The following is a 21,241-nucleotide window of genomic DNA, read 5'->3' as shown; positions in this document are numbered from 1 at the left end:
ACTCTTCGTTTTTTTTTTGGTTTTCAAAAACTCGAAGCCACGCGAATTTCGCTTTGTCTTAAGCAACCAAATTGGACCCCGCGGTTTAATTAATAACCCTTTCTTTCCGATCTTTTATTTCACTTTTCTCTTCGACTCTCCTCCACCTCCTTTCCATTTTAACATTCCCATTCCTCCACTCGCCTTAATCGAAAAACTTTGGTGGATATTCATTTTACGCCACATATATTTCGTGCTTATATTTCATTTCCTTTCCTTGTAAAGTCACAGTGCATAAACGCACACTTTTACGTTTCGTTTTTAATTTTCATTATTTCCATTCCATGCCTCGATGCCTGCCATTATAGATTTTCCTTTTGTTGTCTGCAATACTTTTTTTTGTACTCGCGTTTGTTTGGTCTTCTTTTATTAACATAAACGGAATTCAACGAAGTGTAGTAAATAATATAACAAATTATAACAGTACATAAGTCGAAATACATTCTACTATTTACATATTACAAAATACAAACTCATTATACGTATTCCATTATGAATAACTAAATATAGGATTCGAAAAATTATATATCCGTTTAATATTGAAAAAGTAATCTCGACGTAAGGTTTTTATCTTAAATTTATATAGCATAAGTTACAGCAAGTATTCCAATTATTTTATTGAATACGAAAGCAAATAAAAATAAGTAATGAATATATTTGGTGAGTTTATTTCATTGCTTTCCAACTGAGTATTCCAATTTTGTATCATCCCAGAGCACTATCGAAGAACAGCCGTAAAAAAGTTTTCATCGCATGTAATTTTCCTTTTCGGGCGGATGCGAACTAATCTAATTTGCCTCCCCCTAAACGACTGCATTTATTTGTTTTCATTAGGGCCTAACGAAACGGTCCCCCCTTTAATCACGCTATTTTATTGGTTTTTATTGATACGATCGGGGTTCTCTATGCCTGGTTTACATACAACAGACTTGTTGTTCGACCTATAAAACTGCAGTTGCATTTTATTTCGGTAAACAACCGAATCCGTTAATTTTGCTGTGCTTCGCTTTTCCCAATCAACACACATTGCTCAATACAATACTTCAAATACTCGAAGTCGCGCTTAAAACTTCTATCCGAACCATAATATTGTTAATAAAGTTCGGCTCATCTCGTTTCTGCACTTTTGACGTCCCTTCGACCCCACTAGGAAAAGAATCAATCCAATATCTGGATTGAATATTGAAAGGACTAGAACTGCTACAAGCTTTTGCACTTTCCCCGAAACGTCTGTAATTGTCAAATGTCACACTCGTTACATCAGTGTCAAAGGAAACTTGGAATATACGACGAAAGAAACGGCGCTATTGATGTGCGAGAGAAGGGTATTGAAATGGATGACGCACAGAGTTTTGTGCTCTATGAAGGTCTTCTCTATTCAGCGTTACGTGATGTCGCCTCGGTCAGTTTCTGTGACTTGACATTGATTGATTTCAAGAATTTTATTTATGTTTCCATTCCAGTAACCTCCATATAAACCGATAAAATGAATTATGTAACTTGTTAGAATTATTTTCTTTTTGATTATTTTCTCCCGGTTATTTAATTTTGATAACTCAATTTGTAAGAATTGTACTAAAAAAGATATGTATAATATCTAATTTTGATACTACAGATATATGTTCATTTTGATAACTTATATAAATAATAGAACTTGAAAAAGTATAGAAGATATTATAATTGAAATTCTACTCGGTGAATTAAGAAATATATTTTCCTTCTTATTCTTGGCTAATTCTGTCTGGACGTGTTTGGAGTGTAATAAAATTAGAAGCAGTAAAATATTGTGGTATTTCATTGGAACTTTTCGATTTGGGAGCCGTAAATGCTACCTAGCAGCGCCAGAGTATAAATCCACTACTTTTTTTCCAAATGCATACATATATACATTTGCAGTGGCGATTTGGTTGGTTTGGTATTACGTTTGCAAACCGGTCGGGTTGCGAAGAGCATAGTGGGGAGGTGAGCACTGCATTTGGGGGGGATCGGCGGAGGCGGCGATGCTTTCCGTTGGATTTTATGTCCCCCCATGGTTCCATTACATGGCAAACGGACGGTAAAAATAGGGGAGATATCGTGCAATAACCTGATCGCAGATGCAGCACCGCTTTGGGCTGCAGCCAAAACGCATCTCATTGGTTATATCATTACTTTAAATTTACCCTAATAGATTGCATGCTCAGAATTCTTTGTGTTCTTCATGACACCTAGTTATGTAAATTAATTTAAATAATTAATAAAATTGATATTCTTTGTTTCAAAAATCAATGTTTTGAAGTATCCGAAAGTATTTTTGAATATGTTTCACTATAGGAGTAAAAATCCGGAAATTTTGAAATGGATTGAACTCGTTAAGCGAGGTTCCAGTATGTAATATTCACAAAGTGTAATTCACTCGATATATTTAATAATGATATTAATAATATTGTGTATCGCTATTTATTCATACATAATGTATATATAATAAAATTGCAGTCGCATATTGTTTTATTTTTTGTAGTATTTTTTTATAGTTGCTTTATACTGTTTCTAACGAGAATTCCCGTCGGCATTGCGTGTCATTGTCTCGTCGTTCGACATGACGAAACCAATTGTTTACCTTGCTCCGCACATAATCGTTATTAACTTAGGTTAGTGCAGAGAACGGTGTATAATTTCCATGCCCACGCGTTACATTTATTCCTTTCTATATTTTCCAAGCATAACTACTCTTTAAGCATCAATATCCATACGTCTTTCGATTCTTTCGTATTATTCATTTATGTAATTTTATTACACAATTATGGATGATGATAGTATTTCATTATTATTATTAACATTGATTAAATGTGCATAATATATATATGTTATTATATAATGCATTGCAACGTGCTGAAATGGAGAGTTTACCGGCTTTTAGATAGATCTTGGTTTCGTCGATCTTTGATAATGATTGGCTGCTGAAGAGAAGGTTAAAAAGGAAAAACATTATCTCGAAGAAATGGCGTTGGCTCAATTGGCATCGACGTCCAGATACTTTGGCGAGTTTACTAGATATCCACAGTACATAGTTCACTTACAACTTGTTGCAAAGTTCATGAGTAAATAGGTCGACTCACCCAAGCAAACGATTTGCCATGGATAGCATATTATTAGCGATTGTTAACAGAAAGTGAATTTTTTATTATTCCTTTCAATTAACCACCAAATTTAATTGTTTCTTAAATAACATAATTGAAGTTTTATTCTGATTACTTGGAAATTAACTATATTCTTAATATTTTATATTACTTTTAAACCTATTTGTATAATATATTTACATAAAATTATAATTTAAATAGATATTTTTCATTAAAATAATATTATTTTGCAAGTATGTTAATTGTTGCTAAACTTTTTTTTTGATCTGAGAATAATTTTAAAGCTCGAGGTTGAACATTATTCCGAAGAAAAAGTTTGCGTCGTCTGAAAACCTCTAGAGCTTTAACCAAAATCTGACTTTCTCGGGTCGTATAATCTTCGGCCATAATCCGCTCCTTTTCGTTTATTTATTTATCTTTATAATCGGCAAGAAATAGCGGAAAAGCAATTTAAACCTAAACCCGAGCAATCAGTGTTGGACGCGGCTGTGTTCTTTACTCGTAGTTGTACAGAAGACATGCAGCAAAAATGGTCAGTTTAATGTACGTTGAATACTAATAATAGAAATGCAAAGCTGTTTCTCTCACTCGGTGCATTTATTGTATGTTCATTACGTACGGCTGTATGCATGTACATTTTTTTAACGACAGGCCAATAACTCTCGGGCGACGAAACCGAGTGCAATTAATAATGGATATCGCGCTTAGAACAATGACGGCTATTATGCACTGCACGCAGCGGCAGTAAAATATATAATAAGAAGAAAAACGAAGAAGAAAAAAGGTGAGAGCGGTGAAGGAAGGAATAAAACAACGGACGAAGAGGAAGGCAATTGGTCGGACGAGTGGTCGTGGGTCAAAAGTGCAAAGAACTAAGCGACCCAGATCGGACAGTTTAGTTTAATAGCAGTGACCAAAAAGCCACACGTTGGCTGAAGGGGGTTATCGTTAATGGTTTTTTCTACTGATCAAATTTTATTAACTCCCATAAAGATCCAGCTGAGTCTAGACCATTTGAATTTTGTCCGGTTGATATTATCTTCATCGATCTCTCTGGGTTTCACTGTTATCTTTTGCTTCCTTTGTTCTTTTAAATCTTTCAGAGCATTTTTGAGCATCAATTGAGCGGCAATTTGTATTTTTAACGGACATCAATAATGCATCAACGTTTTCGATGTATTCTCCTCCTCCAAAGTCGGCGGGCTTTACTTATTAATGAGCTTTTGTAAAATTGACGATGCACAGCAAAGTGCTCATACGACGTACATCGCATGAGAAAACTAAATGCATTCTCTTATTTGAATATTAAACTACACCGTTGATCAATATACATACCTCGTGTGTTTTTAGTTTAATCTCCTTTTCTAACATACTTCTTTGTTTCTTTGTTGCAGATCTCTATTAAGGACGACTACGGCGTCGCAGTCTACGCAAAGTTGTCCAATTACCAAGTGTATGCTACTCTGAACGCTAAGAATCAATTCCGGGCACCCACCGAGTGGGGTTTATGTCTACGTCCAGTCGGTCTGGACTCTGAAGATTCGGAAGGCACAGGCCTTCTCTGCTTGGCCTGCGACTCTGATAAGGGTCGAACCTGTTGGCTCACAGCCATGCGACTCGCAAAGGTAAGAAATATGACCACATACAATTGCGAAATTTTATTCAATTACAGCCAAAATATTTAAACTATATTTATTTATATTAGACTTCTGAACTTTAACATTTTGACTGCATGTATAATTAATTTTTTATATATGTTGTTATATGTTGAAATATATGTAGTATATTGCAAGTACTTATATTAATACAAGTTACTTGTTAAGTATCACGTAGCGAGTGACTTTGCCTTCTTTTCACATTGCAAACTTTGTTACGGGAAGTGTGTTTTTACGAACGCTTGGTTCCTGTACTCGCATTAATTCATTTTGTGAGCTACATCAATGGGCAACTTGTCTTTAGAAAACAGTGAATGGCTGTTACGTGTTTCCGAATCGTAATTTGTTCTCTGGCGTCTCGGAAAGCTAATCTGAATGTTTAAATCATCGCGACAGAGAAGTATCGTCAACGTAACAAATTTTCAAGTAGTTTGGAGCGGTCTGCGGAGATGAGACCGGTGGTTTAATAATCTCACCCGAAATTCTTCCCCGGCGGCGAGAAGACAATTTATATAAGTATATGGATTAAGTGTAGTATGTATGAGTAGGCGAGGGTGGAAAGAGAGAGAGAGTGGGAAGGGGGGTCCGTTGGGGCGAAATAGGACGAGTATTTGGGAGTTGGGACTGGCAACCACTTGGCGTTTATATTAAAGCAGCAGCGGGAGAGAAGAGAGCGTGTACGTGTAATGAAAACGGTAGGGGGTAGGTGCAAGGGGGTGCAGGATTACCCATTCCCCTCGAACACACTATTCTCCTGCCGTAGCTCAAACAAAACCCTCAAGTCGTTGCACAGGAAATCAGATTTTATCGACCTAAATCTCACAGGGTCGAGAAGGTCCGGACCCTCGCCTGACTGCAACCCGTTTACAACACCCCCAGACTGCCACCCCCTCTAATGCCGTGCAAACAATTTTTCCGGCGATTTTTTTGGTGCCCACTGCTAAAACACGCATTTTAACACTTTAGACACACATTAAGATAAATGGGTCACCGCTTACCAAGCACAAATTTAATTTAACAACCCAAAAATAATTCAGTTGCGACAAATTTTATGCTCATAGCACCTCGTGCATACCTTGCATAATTCTGAAACGTGGTTGTTCGTTCATTTTAACGACTATTTGCAGAGAACAAGTGATTTACAACATCCCAGAATGATTTTAACAATAACGAAAAAAATGATTTGTTAAATAACATATTATCACTATTTTTTTTTCTTCCATATAAGAGGTATTCTAATTTAAGACTACAACTACATCTGATTATATATGTGTTATATTACATATAGTTTCTATGATGTAAAATATATAAATTTTGAGGATTTTTCCGTTCATAAACAAGTACAATCTCTTAAAAAAAACAGTTGCTGTACACTTAAATGAAACTTAACAAATGACAAAAACCTGTCTGTATAGCGTATGAAGATAATAAAGAAGGAAGAAACCTATTAACTTGGCTGTTGGTTCAGTTTATATATTTAAATACCATAAGAAGTTTTATTAATAAAAGAATATTTTATTAAGTACTACAAAACACTGTTATATAAAAAATGCTGTTTTAAGTCATCATCATCAAAACATATTGGTCATGTTAACTTAAGAAGAATTCAATATTTGTTTCTTGTTACATTTCTGGTGGTAAACATTTTTTGCGCTTGTTATACATAGCAAAATGATACGAATTGAAAACGTGCCCCAATTTACATTACAAATGATGTCGCGAGTGTGTGTGTCGATGGTTGAGCGCAAAATAATACGTACAATTTAATAGCGGTTATCGCATCAAGTTTTCGAACGGCTCGCACGCATCAAAAATCCTTTGTGATGTAATCACTTGTTGGTACGCACCACAAAGGCACGCACCGACCGTGTTTCACGTCTCGTAAAACACGCATTGTTTAATGTCAAAAGGGCACTGCATAATTTAGAACAACGTCGGATATTCTCCCAACCCACGCACTTATCAAAAAGTTATATGTATATAGGTTTTTTTTTAATAAAACTAGAAAGAAATGCTTTTATTTCAATACAATCATAGGATATAAAATAGAATTATGTTTTGGAAATAATTATGTTTCTTCTTTCATAATTGATACTGTAATTATAGAAAAAGAGCTCAATCAAGTCAGTAAATGTTACTTATTTTCAAATTATGAATAACACAATCGTCTATCAAAATTCTATAACAATATAACTAATTGTTGAAGTGAATATTCTAATGTTATAGATTATAAAGATATAATGGATTAAATAAACTAAATTATATATAAAACTGTGGACAGGAAAAATCGTTTTGCCTAATTTATAAGTATTCGATTAGGAAATTGGTACCGATCGGACAATATGCATAGCCGGAATTCCATTAAGTCTCCTCCTCCCTTATCCACCCATCCATTCTATCCATTAATCAAGGTCTCCGGTTGTTCTTTATTCACGCCGGATCGCGTATTTCGCAAGCCCTCCGCTCCCACATTAAAAAAAATAAAATCCGCATCACGCAATAATTCTTATATAAACATTGTTCCACGGCAATTGCGGGGAATTTTATTTTATGCACCGTCGGATTATCGGAATAAATTTTAAAAATTCCCCCTCCGCCTCTGTTGCTGCATTAAAAATCATCCGCAGAGAGCACTCCACATATTCATGAACTGAAATCTCGAAATGAAAAGTGCAGACAGCTTAATCCAATTTATTCGTTTTAACGCGAAGCTCACATAAGAATAATATCATCGGGAAGTTTTATTGTATAAAAAAAAAACAAATTTTTCTTTATAAATTATCGAGGCTTCAATTATTTACGGTAATATACAAAACGGCTGACAAAGATTGGAAGTTCCAAACGCTTGTTGTCATTTTACTTAACTAATGACCAACATTGGGGAGAGCACCATTGTGCGTCATGTTTATAGTCCCTAATGTAGTTTGCATAAAGCTCTCCTACCATGTTAAAAAAAAGCTATGTCTACTTAATGACGTCCACTTTGTTAACGACTAATAAAAAATATATAAATTTAGATTCCTAATTAAATCTTGACTACGAATTTAATTGGATCTATTATATATTTACTATCATTAATAATAGCTCATATAATGTTATTAATTGAATCAACTCACTAATGAATACTAATTAATTTTATGTACGTGTTAACAAATCTGATGAAATCATGCAAATGTCGTTGCAGTGTTTTTCTCCCGTAGCCAAGAAATTCTATTTTAGGTATTGAATATTTGAGAAGCGAGTTTTCGCTCAAGCTTTGACACTGATTAGAATTAATGAACTCTCAGCGTCCGGACAGCAGGAATATTTCAGTAATCCGTTTATAGACTGCATATTTTTTTTAACTTTTAAATATATACACGTCTTCGTATTTATTGAATTGTACTATTTTTCTTGCAATATTCTAATAAATAATTCATTAGTTCGTTGTATTTAATTAATGTACCTACATGCAATATGCAAATTAAAATATACCTTGATTATAAATGTAATTATTTTTTTGTTGACTAATATAGCGTAATTAATGGTTTCTCTTTATTCGTGTTACAACAAATTGAGGCGGAAATTGGAATGCGTTTGGTGCCAGGCGCTATTGGGTCAAGTCGGATCGATTAACTCAAGATGTCATCGATACTTACGATAATGTCGTTTTATTAGTTTATTCATGCGGATTAGTAAAGTATGAAGGACGACTGCACGGTTTATAAGACGAGTGTTTGTGTTAGTTATAAAAAAAAAGGAATAGTCATTTGCGTGGAAGCTCTACAAGAGGCCACTTAAACGGATGGGTGGAGAACAATTAGAAAAGATATCGTGCTTATCGGTGGTGCTTAACTTGGCTGTAAATCCTAGAGCCATTAGATTAAAAGTCAACGGCCTCGGAGCAAGTCCTAGAGTTACGTAGCAGCAAACCAACTTCATGTGCACATAAAATAAGATGACCACGTTCAGCATCGTAAATAAACCAAAACTAGAGGACTGAATTCTTTTATTAAAATTCAATTCTTGTATTCATTTACGTTTCTTTCCCTCTGATTCTTTTTATTCTCATAATTTACTTTAAATATATTTATATTTTATTTTCTTTGTTTGTTGCAGTATGGAAAACAGTTACGAGAGAACTACAGGGCATTCAAAAATAAGCAAACTGAGTCAATAAACCCAAAGGACTACAACAGCTTCACAGTACCAAATGTAAGTATTTCTATTTATTTCTAATAACTCGGACACAACTTTAAAGAGTAATTTTGTTATATAATATTCATAGGGGATTGAAATTTATAAATAATGTTGAGAGACTAAAGTTGAGTGATTTTTTTTAATGTTCCTGGCAGAAGAATAAGATGTAGTAGTACGTTGATGTATGTTTGATGTGGTTAATGCGTTGTTTTGGCATTACAGTGGAAGCGCCTTTTAATGTACGAATTTATCGTGAAAATTGTGTTTCGTAATGCGCGAGTCGCCTGCATGCATACAAATAGCTTTCGCGTTGCCAATGCACGGCAATTGCTAAATCCGTTCCATAGAAATGGAAACGAAAAGGAAACCCTTTCAGTGGATGCATAGAATGGATAAATCAAATCCCATTTTGGCTCCGTAATTATTTTCGAAAAGGAAAAACGGACCGCGGCCGAGCTTAATATAGAAATCCGGGATAATTTCACTTCACGTTGCATGTTTTATCACTGCTTGTAGATATTTTAATGGAGGATTTAAATATCCACCATCCTGAAGGGAGTTAAAATTAGTTTCTGGTTTGTTCCGAAATAAATCCGATTTTCTGTTGCGGTGAAGGAAAGTGCACCCGCTGGAAAGACGCGGAAGTAAATGACTTGAACCAATTATTTATCGAACTATTTAAGCTTATTAAAAACTTTGTCTGGGCGTGTATGATGCAATTTTGATGGCGCTGATATAAAGTTGAGTTTTTCTTGTTTTTGGTTCGTCTCACTATGTTATAGTTTGTCTCCACTCTTTTTTTTTTATCTGGCTTACTCCCCTTCTCTTTCTATCCTTCGTGGAAACGAGTTTCATTAAAAACTAAAGCCATTATCCGGGCGGAAGAAGTTGCAAGGGAAGTCGATTCCCACAAGATTATACACTTCGCTTCTTGTGTATGTTATCTATATATATGTAGGCGGTGTGTGTTGCATTTGGGAATAGCTGATGTGAAAAACTACAGATTTCTTCCAGCTGGCATCCAACATCTTTGTTTCTATTATACACAGCACATATACCACCTGATAATAAAAATCAGTCTTCAGAACGAATGGCATTAAGGTGGATAAATTGATATAGAGTGGTGGATAGTAAAGAATGCGGGCTCAAATTTATATTAATGATTTGGATTCCAACAACATCCCCTCATCATTTTTTCTTTAAATATTCATGAAACCCATGTTGATTGACACGACGGTTTATTATGGATTTCAATGCATATGGAATTTGTTAAATGGAATTGCAAATTGCGACGTTCAATTCATTCCTTTTTCTGGGTAAAGAGTGGTAGAGCACGCTTCGATTAATTCACGCTTGAATTTCCGTTTTTGCACGGCTTCATTTCTATTTAACAATTGTATGCATTTCCCTGACAATTAGACTGGTTATATCCGCCACTTGTTACGCAAATTGTAACTTATTATCAACGAAATTGGCTTTATGCATAGCACACGCACGTGGATCCATCACGTTTGTTCTTGGTAATAGAAATTACGATTTTTTTTGTACTTCGTTTCCGTTATGTTCTTGTGGACATACTAAATATATAATGAAAAAAAAAATGTAGTATTTACTAGCAGTTAATATTTACCAAGTTCCAATGCTTGGGTTCACTAAATTTACTTATGGCACTTACCAGCAGCAGGGTCCCTTTGTTCTTGGTACTTGTGACCAACTAATTATTGCTTTTCGTAGAATTTTCGTCTGAAAAAAGATGACTTTGTAGTCGACGATGACAAAACAGGTGTCAACGGTTGGAAAATAAACGATGGCATTATTACAGCATATAAGCATATACACATTTTGGTTTTGGCAAAGATTTCTTGAACGTCGACCAATTACGATATGCTCTTCTAGGTAATACAAAATGGCATCACTTTAGTAGTACCGACATCGCTATTTTTGCTCGCCATCTCGAAAATCGATTTGTAAATCAGGTGTTCGTCCTTGCAGAACGCCAAAACGGGTGGGTGCACAGGTGTGACCCTGGTTTCGGTACCGAACAGCTGATTGTCATCTAGTACAGCTGATTATTTTTTTGTTGTCTCTCCCTATGAATTCCATAGAATAATTCTACACGCTTTAATGCAGGTTAATTGCATCCGGCCCCCGCAGCAGGCAACAAAAACCTTTAATTTTCGTTTCATTAAGGGAAACGGATGTGATTTTCTCTATTATTGGTGCGATCCTAATCAACTTAAACTGCATCATTACCTCTGTTCGGCTCACAAGGCGTTTCCGTGATTTTATTTTAAAAAAATCGCATTGTTTTCATTTGAGCGTATACATCAATTGTGATCAAAATATTTCTCATCAAATGCAAATTAAAATCACTATAATAAAACGAAATTGCAGTGTTCTATCCATAATCATTAATAATATTAGTACAGATGCGAATATATTTAGAAATCTTTATATATTTATTATATAAAGGTTTGAAAATAGGGAAATATTATATACATTTTGACTTTTTTTTTCTTTATCCACAGCTGGGATTGTATTACTTACTAAATCCTTGTTTGCAGAAGTTAAATTACCTGAAAAAATACGGTCTATTACTAGTTATTTTATTTAATTAAGTATTATTTAAAAAAAATATATTTTGAAATATATTTCTAAAAGCAGCATTAACGAAAACCATTAAAATAAAATACCGTTTTAATCCAGATGTTTATGCTACAACTGCAATTCGTCGAACGTTATTCCTTCTGTTCATATTTTTTTTTTCGTATACCGCTGTATAATTTTATCCGAGCACTTTGCTTGTAACTGATTCCATAATTATCCAATAAAAGTAACGACAGTTTCAACAATTTTATAATGCAGGTTGGAATTGCATCCGAGTCTCAGCAGTCGTTACGTCCAAAAGTCATGCGATGTTCTCACAATGTGTTTTAATTAATTAAAAATTCGCTCCGCTTTTTCTTTCCACGCGAAATCGATGTCCAAGCATATACGAATATCGTTTTACAGAAAAAATAATTGGTATATATATAAAAAAAAAACACTTTTGTTTTAGTTTGAAATCTGTTCAATATAGAACATTCCTATTAAACCAATTTATATTAACGATTTCGCAAGGTACAAATTTCGTAGAAACAAAACTAATTACGTATTGTAATTAAGAAAATAAAGAAACATGATTCAGTGTTTTGCATGTTATAATAATCTTGTATTTTATTTGAAATATGCAGCACTGTAATTAAATGACAGATCATCCAATTTTTGACATCGTTATGTTGCAATTGATGATTGTTTAGTATTGCAATTAAATTATTATGATTATTATCAATTTTGCCACGGTCATCGAAATTCGCATTACGTTACATTACAAGATTTCTTATCTGCTTATTCTTTCATGTTAGTAGTACTATCAAACACTTTAAATGAGATATTCTATATTTTTTTTTAATTTTGTAATTTAATTATTTTTTGCAAATGTTATAATTTTCCTTTTTTTTATTAAGAAATTAAGTTCAAAAAGTTTATACATTTATATTATAAATTTAAGTATTATTATGTAAATTAAAGTTAATTAAATCTATTATTATAAATTGTGTAATTAATGTATGTTGATGCTTTTTTAATATGGTTATTAATAGACCATTAAATTAATGAGTTGTACTCGTGATTTAATAACATGTTTTGTTTTTTTAATAACAAATGTATGTGTGATGACGTTTTTGAAGATAAATAATTAAATAGATGGATTGATCGTGCGCACCCTATGTTCATGTCCGTTGAGAGGAGTACGCAGCTTCGCTTACGTGCATTTTCACTGTAATTTTCCATATATTAGTTTCGTATCTTTTTATAAAAATTGGTGCAGATGATGGTGATTATTTGAGGTCCTTCTGTCACGGGTTATTTTAGCGAAACGTGTGTCGTGTATAATTAATAAGGTTTTGGCAGGAGGCGACTCGACGTTTTTCAACATGCTAGTATACACCGTGTTGCTAGGTGCATTTGAGGCAGACAGTGGCGTGCGCCTTCGATACCCGAGCCGAGGGAAAACTGACAATGAAACCATTGTTGAGCCTCCATTACCATCTCCCGTTCCTTCCTATGCTATATATCCCTATATATATATGTGTATGTGTGGTGCAGAAGCCCCCCAAAAAGAAAGGGGGAGATTCGCGTATTTCATTTTTCCACCCATCTCTGCTCTCCTCTTCCAACTCTTGCACACGTACATAATACATATATTCCACTCGCAATGTGCCAATCCCAATAGGGCCACGAATTCCATCCTCCGCATGGCAACTAAATTGCACCCAGATGGATGGCGGTGCACACACAAAAAAAAATATGTAATCGCCTTAACCGACGAACACAAAACAGAAACGTTAAATGTCGGTAACGACTCCAGAAGTAAACGGACCGAGATTCGCTTCCGCGAACGGCAGTAAACTTTTATTTTGAGAGCAGCAACTTAAATTTACTTTAATTAAGTATTTGAAACGTTGGAACCGTTCTCTTCTCGCATTTTTTTTAAATATTCGTTTTCGCCTTACTTGCTTCTCTTTTTGCTTTCACATTTCCACTGTTAATTGCAATTTGCTCGAGATGCCAATTTTATTTAATTTAAAATATATATGTAATTGGGAGAAAATACGTAATAGCTAAACTTCCAAACTAGATTTCTGTTAAATACGTTTTACCATATTTTAGTCAACACATTACAATATTCTGTGTTGATTTTAGCCGCGCGTATTATCACAACATCAGTATGGAAATCAATTTACATTTGACGTTCATTTACATACTAAATTATCTATGCCATTGCGATGAATGTATTTTATTCATTAATAAATCACTAATAAATTCAATTTATTTGGAAATGAAACACGAATTAATTCAATTTTACTGCTAGCTTAATATTTTAATAATTGATTTTCCGCTCAAGGAATGTTATATTGAACCACCGACCGAATCAATTGTTGATGAAGATATTCGGTGGGTTACGCAAGGAATCTCAATTTAGCTGAAACTCTCAGCGAGTATCTTCTTTCTGCTAAATCCAATAACAAGTCAATGAAAATAATTATTTAGTCATTTTCCTTTTTTTTAATGAATCAATTTCAATATAAGCTTTATGTGAAACTGCGAATTTGTTTTGTTGAGTGATCAAACAGGAAACGGTTGTATTGATGAATGCAAGTGTAACGAGTGATTGTGCTTTAAAAAACAAAAGGCTTGATTAGCGCCTCTGCGATGAGGCAATCGTACGACTAAAATTAACTTCGACTTTGCAAAGGGGGACTTTGATATCGATGTGGAAAGTGCGGTGTACGCTATTACACAGCATGCAGAGAGGATATTTTATTATTTTCCCGTAGCAGTGATTCAAGTTTTATACGCGAAACCGCTAACGTGTACAAATAAACAACAAATTGTGGAATGGAAACACTGAGTGTGTGTATTTTTAGCGTACGAACGGAACACGTGTGATAATCGGTAAATAAACTGATGGCAAATTATCGGGCTGCACGTGTAAAACTTAGACAGAAGAAGTAAATAAACAGTGGAAAGGAAAGGGAGCGGCGATCTTCCTGAGAGGAGGATGCATTGAGAAGGAGTAGGAGACTTTCAGTAGGTGCAGCTTCATCTTCAATGCAATTAAATAGAACTTGCGATTAATTAATTTCAACACCACGAAAATCATCAATAGGAATTGCGGATTAATCTACTTGCGGCAGGCACGATTCAAGTTTGAAGGCCAAGTCGAATTGTGTATATGTATGTTTTGTATATGCGTCGAGGAGAGGAGGAACAGAAATATGTACATTGCAATTGCATGCGTCGTCCTTCAATCAGTAGAAACCAGCGGTTTTTTTTAATACGAATATTTAATTAAAAGAAAAAATGAAAGAGAGTAATTCCATTTAAATTTTCAGGATGATCTTTGAGTGCATCCTTAAATATATATTTTTTGAATTGATTACATAATGGGAAATATATTTACATCATTCCACTATTCATCATAATCTTCACACAATTACACTGTTATTTCATTTTTTTATGGTCAATCATCTAAGAAGTAAATTATTTCCCTATATATCTCCAATTAATTAAGTTTGTGATGAACTTTGAAGCACTAATTATCACTAAAATTTTGGCTTTTATTCTGAGATTTAAATATATTTTTTGATTGATTAATAATGGGAAATATATTTACATCATTCCACTATTCATATAATCTTCACACAATTACACTGTTATTTCATTTCTTTGGATGTTCAATCATCCGAGAAGTAAATTATTTCCTATATATCTCCAATCAAAAAATATATATATCCTCATTCTGTTAAGTCATTTTATTTTTGATAACGGAATCTCGTCTTCTCGCTAAATTTACGGAGATTTGATGGGAATTCGATATGGAAATTGGGATAATTGGGCGGTATGCAAGGACCGGAACGCATCCGGAAATTGTGAATGTAATGTGATTTTAGAGGGACGCGTCTGAAATCCCAATTCACCACTCTCTAAAAGCACGAAATCCCACCCTCTTTATTTCAGTTTATTTTTTTCTGATTATCTTATTCGTTTTTGTAAATACAGATTTTTACTTTTCGGCATTCGAGTCACGCGTCTCGAATTTAGGACCCGCGTTCACGCTGCAAGTGTATCAGTTGAACATTGTCCTTGCGCTCATCCTTGACTCGTCCCGAAAGTGTGACGAGGTTCTGAGGTTCGGGATAAAATCGATCTCCGTATTAAAAATTCGTAGACGTATGATGAAAGCCATAAAAAAAATAAGACTGAAACGTTGATGCGTGGTGGACTGGACTTACGTGCTTGCATATCTAAATTCGCGGCTGCGCCAATTCGGCCAACAACCCCCCATCTAAGGGATGCGGTCAATGTCAAGGGAGCAGTATTGATTCACATTTGAATTATCTCATCATTTCAATAATATCCACCAACTAAAATGATATCAAATAATATAAACATTGTTCACATTATTTGGTATCAGAACCAATATCCGTGTGCATATGCAATATACAAGTGGATTGTATATTTTTTTATGTAGGTCGGAATTTTGCGAAATAGCCTAGAAGTACAGACATTGCGTATTATTATTTCTGGGGACCTGTAAAATTTTCATTGTAGCCTTCGTCTCGCTGCTGGCTTCTTCTTTTAAATTACTGTCGATATATTCACTGCCTACACGAAGAGCAGCAAAACGCCCATGGGGATGTAATACAACTCAGGAAAGTGAAAGATCTCGCCGAGAAGATAAAACCGATGAAAGTGGTACAATGAAAACCGAACATGAAGTAGAATTGAATCGTGTACTCTTTTTTTTAAATTCAGGTGCCGTATTTCTAAAAGAAAAGTATTATATTCTTAAATGCTTTTAAATTTGTTCAAATTTAATCAAAACGTAATATTTATATAGAGAGTGAAAAGAAATATGAAACTTTAACCCAATGTAACTTCTGTTTGAAACTACAATTTTCAAGGAAAATATATTAAAACAATCATTTTTCACTTAACAAATGTGACAGTAGCCACATTAGTCATTTGTTGTTAAACATTGTGTCGCATGAAATTCAATTAAAATAACAGCGAAAGCAATAAAAGCAGGAATTTAATCATTTCAATGGTAGTTAAATTGCTAAGAACTCGACAAACATTAAAGATAAATTGGAAACAATAATTAATATCTTACTTGAGTGGAAATCAGTTATTTGAGTCGCAATTCTTTATAAACATTGCCATTTTTACTTCACAGTTGTTTGTGCCTTTTTCACATATAAATTTGATTTCAAATGATGTTCAAAACATTTCGTATTGTAATCAAATGTATAAAAAATAGCTATATACTTTTTGAGGCGCAGCTCTGTGAAAATGGTGACGCCATACATATTCATGCAGAACATGTAATTAAATGTTCTCTTTTTTTGCAGGAATCTGTACGTTCGAGAGTTGCCATGGATTTCACGGGATCTGTTGGTAGGATAGTTGATGATCCAAAAGAAGCAAAAGCGATAGCTGTAGCTGAGGGCTATTCGTGGAAGAGGAGGTGGCGGCCTTCTTGCAGGACTCAGACCGGGCACGTGCAAGGTATAGAATCTGGAGTGCACATCACCCAACCATGGTTCCATTCAGGCATGAGCCGCGACCAAGCCTCAGCACTTGTCAGTCGACATGGAACAGTTGATGGGTAAGAAAAAGTTCTTTCATTTCAAAACCTTTTACCAAATCCATACATCTTTGATTTTAAACAATACTCAAAAATAGAATTATCAGTAAACAGTGATCATATACTTATTTCTGTAAAACTAACTACTTGGGATGTGGGAAATCACCATAAATACTCTACCATACATTACCAGTATGTATTTAATTTTTGGAATAATTCCATGTGCAATTATTTATAATTCTTAAAAGATCTCTTTGATATTTTTTTACTTGTTTTGATACAACAATGCGTAACCCAAGTATAAGAGAAAAACATTTAGCCGTGATTATCGCACAGTTGACCTGGTAAACCCCAGTGAAATTGAAATTGGATGATCCGGCATGAGTGGTGGGTATCATGTAACAATATCGAGCTCATCATAAAATGCAATGTTTATGCGTTGCATTGTAATTGTCGCTGATGAAATCCAGTTTAACGTTGTTGGCAATCTCAACAAATTAACATTTTTATAGTACATTTTGTGTGCACTCGAGACAACATGAATGACTTTCTGTGACCTTAAAATCGCCCAAAAAAGAAACAAAGTAATAAGTTGTGTTTGGTTTGAAGGTTGATCAGATACATATTTTGGCACATACCTCGGAGAGAGAGACGTATTGCTTTAATCTGGTCAAACCAATGTCAGGAAAGTCGAAAATACAAAAAAAAACGGGTAGAGAAACCATCCTAAATGTGTGATCGTGCTCAAGCGAAATTGCCCTTATTATCTGTATTTCGAGCGACGATTTCTCGCTCCGGTGAATTTGCTAACAGAAAAAAAATAATTTTCTTGGCTTGACAATTTACAAATGGAGCCAATACAAAAAAATATGTTCTGACAGCGTGTGTCAAGAGTAAAGGAAAAAAGTTATGCTAAAATTAGAAGTGATTTGTTTCTTCTCAAATGTACTAATTCACTTTTGTAGTTCCACGAAGTGGATTCTATGCTTTCCTATTTTGCGAAAGAATAATAATTAGAAACGTCAGTGTTGTAATAAAGAAATGCAACGTTACGTGCTTCAATGCTATCGAGTGTGCCAATGGAACGCTTGTTGGCTAGGTCAAGTTATACTACGTACAGATAAACTTGTCCAGATAATGAAATTCTAGTGGATTAAAAAAATATTATATACGTACACCTTTTTACCAACGTCGATTAGCATATTGTTCGGTCATTTCTGGAACCACGTAATATCCAAAAAGCATACATAATTAACATATAATAGTATTGCTTAATTGAATTAATTTATGGTAAACCAACAGTTTTTATTTTCCATTTTGAACACATTATAAATCAAAAATGAACAAACAAAAGAAAAGAGGTTCGATCAAGAGCAAAACAACTTCTCTCCTCAAGAATTAAATACGTAGAATCTCAGGGATTTTAGTTGATTCTGGCTAAGATACATTACGTGACTAAATTCCGCAAGCTTTGGCGCCAGATTGACTGAAGGCTGTTTCTCGCTGGGATCCACGTAATGAACAATGTTGTTGCTACGTTAAAATGTGATTAAGCTCGTTGTTTGAGGGTTTACAACTAAATATTAATCAAACTTAAATCGATACATTCTCGGCTGAATATGTATTAAGTGCTCTAATATTCTCGCCACAACAACATATATGTATATATATATATTTATATTCGATTTCACTCTCCTTTTTTAAGCGTTGTCTGTTTATTTATAGTTCCCGCTGTTAACATAACTTCACTAACCTACCATAACTTAATTGTAATTTACATTGACGTGGTCAACGTCATTTATACCCAACAATAATTTATACAAGCAAATTTATTAAATGTTTTAGTTATTCTGATTTTTATAAATAAATCGAATTAGTAGATAGCTTAAATCAAAAAACAATCATAATTGAATTTTATCACTATTACCACTTTTTAAACACATTTCGAATGTAATACTTTAAGTATAATCATTATTTGCACATTGATCTTTTACCAACTATGTATGTATGGTTTATTAAAAGCATGTGTTCACGTGAAAGAGACGTGGTAGAACCCCGCTAATTGATTGCCCAAATCAATTCGGGAGTACAAATTCCGAGAACGTATCTATATTTGTGCGTATCTGTTCATCGTTGAACAGTAAGAATGGCTATTCTAAATGTGTTCTTCTTTGTTGGCTGTTACAGAGTTTTCTTGGTGCGAGAGAGTCGATCGAATCCGGGCGCCTTCGTCCTGACCTACAAGTTCGGTGGTAAGGTGCTGCATGCACAGATCACGCCGATCATGGACCCAGTGCGTGAAGCTCACGTCTTCTCCCTGGACAGCGGCGTGACCAAATTCTACGACCTCCTCCAACTGGTCGAGTTCTACCAGCTGAATGCCGGTTGTTTGCCAACTCGCCTCACACACTACGTCGTCCAAAGCACCAACATCATCAACAATAGCAGTAGCAATAGCAACAGTCCAACCGGCATATAATGGTTCCGGAAAACGAGAGGAGTATAGAGGAAGAACGTCGATGGAAAGCGATATTTGAGAAGATTTTTTTTTTATTTTGAAACGAATGAGATAAGCAAAGGAACGTTAAGAGCGAGAGAGATCGAAAGAGTGCGTCAAACAGACTGTGGACAATTTTTTTAACAAATTAATTTTATTTTTTTATAAAGCTGAATATAAATATATATATACATTTAAAAAAAATGTCAAAAAAAAAAACAAATAATATGTATAATTAATATTTAAGCGAACTTGTTTTCACAAGGTGATATAATAATTATCGTGTACCGTATTTCCGTTGTCTCTATTTTCTAATCTGATCAGACTGTTCTTCCTGCGTTTGAACACTATTAACACTATTTTTGTCTTAATTTTCTTTATAGGATTGCGTTGATTATAGATTTCGCGTACACTTTAATTATTTATTGGGGACCTTGCAAGAGTGTAGAGATGTTTTCAAAAAATTTCGAAAAAATAAAAACTCAATCATGCGAGGAAGTGAAAAAAAAATAGATTAACGTGATTTCAGTTCAGTTCTGAATGGGGGGGTATTTATTTCATTTACTTTTTTTTGTACATTTTGTCTTATGTTTTGTGTGTGCGTTCTTTTATTTTCTTATATTATTATTATATATTATTTTCGTTAATTTCTATTTAATTCAGTATTATTATCTCCTCCTAAATGTAATAATAATATTTAAAAAATATATCTATACAGGGTGTTATTGAATAATCTCAGACAACAACAAAATAAAATTAATAATTTCTTTGTTAGTAGCCAAGGCTGTGGATTTATTAGTTTTTAGGTGTGTGAAGATGATTTTCTGTGAAATTTTTTTGGTTTCATTTGTTAATGTTGGAAGTATATAAGCACAGCAAATATATTTAATGTAGATTTGTTTTTTCACACGGTCTTATTATTTTTATATCATTGAATTAGCTTAGATTTACGTGCACTGTGCACCTGTGTATATGAAACATTTCAAACGATTTTTGTTATTCTTAGTTTCTTCAATTTTTCGCCAACAAGAAAATGTTACTATGTTCGTTTTTTTGTTGTTGTTCTAACAAAGCCCCAAAAAGTAATTATATGAAATATTTGTAATATTTTATACGGCATGTGCACAGACTAAAACCAAAAAATAATTTTAAATATCCCGTCGTAGCTTTAAGTGCTTAAAAAAATATTATTTTCTTTTAAGAAAAAAATAAGCAATACTATAATAATATATATATATACATAGAAATAAATAAACAAACGACAACAAAAAATAATAATCATGTTAAATCCTTAAGTATAATCAGTTAAGTCTTATGTAGATGTGATAATTAATTTTAGCATTTTATATAATGTCTGTGTATTCTAGTTGGAAAAGAAATAAGACAAAAATAATTTATATATAAATATATTATATATTCATATATAAAATATTGATAAACAGTATTGCAAAGAAGAAAATAAAAAATAATAGCGCTTTTTACGTCTACAATAATTATTTTGTTTCTCTAAAATATAGTAATATATACATTTTTTTTAAAGTTAAGTAATACGTTTCTTTTT

At 33.8% G+C, this 21,241-nt stretch overlaps 1 protein-coding gene across 1 annotated transcript in view; it reads left to right on the top strand.

Moving 5' to 3' along the window:
- LOC108560145 (growth factor receptor-bound protein 14-like) overlaps positions 1-20,144 on the top strand; it is a 135,046-nt gene extending 114,902 nt beyond the window's left edge. Inside the window, exons 7-10 of the mRNA XM_017917587.1 lie at positions 4,553-4,783; positions 8,912-9,007; positions 16,948-17,204; positions 19,371-20,144. Of these exons, the coding sequence (XP_017773076.1) occupies positions 4,553-4,783; positions 8,912-9,007; positions 16,948-17,204; positions 19,371-19,662 (876 nt within the window). The 3' untranslated portion in view covers positions 19,663-20,144. The remainder of the gene's footprint in view (positions 1-4,552; positions 4,784-8,911; positions 9,008-16,947; positions 17,205-19,370) is intronic.
- The last annotated feature ends 1,097 nt before the right edge of the window (positions 20,145-21,241 follow it).

This window comes from Nicrophorus vespilloides, unplaced genomic scaffold (genome assembly GCF_001412225.1).
Source record: "Nicrophorus vespilloides isolate i.1.1-1 unplaced genomic scaffold, Nicve_v1.0, whole genome shotgun sequence".
NCBI lineage: Eukaryota > Metazoa > Arthropoda > Insecta > Coleoptera > Silphidae > Nicrophorus > Nicrophorus vespilloides.
This window is presented reverse-complemented; position numbering and strand designations above follow the sequence as displayed.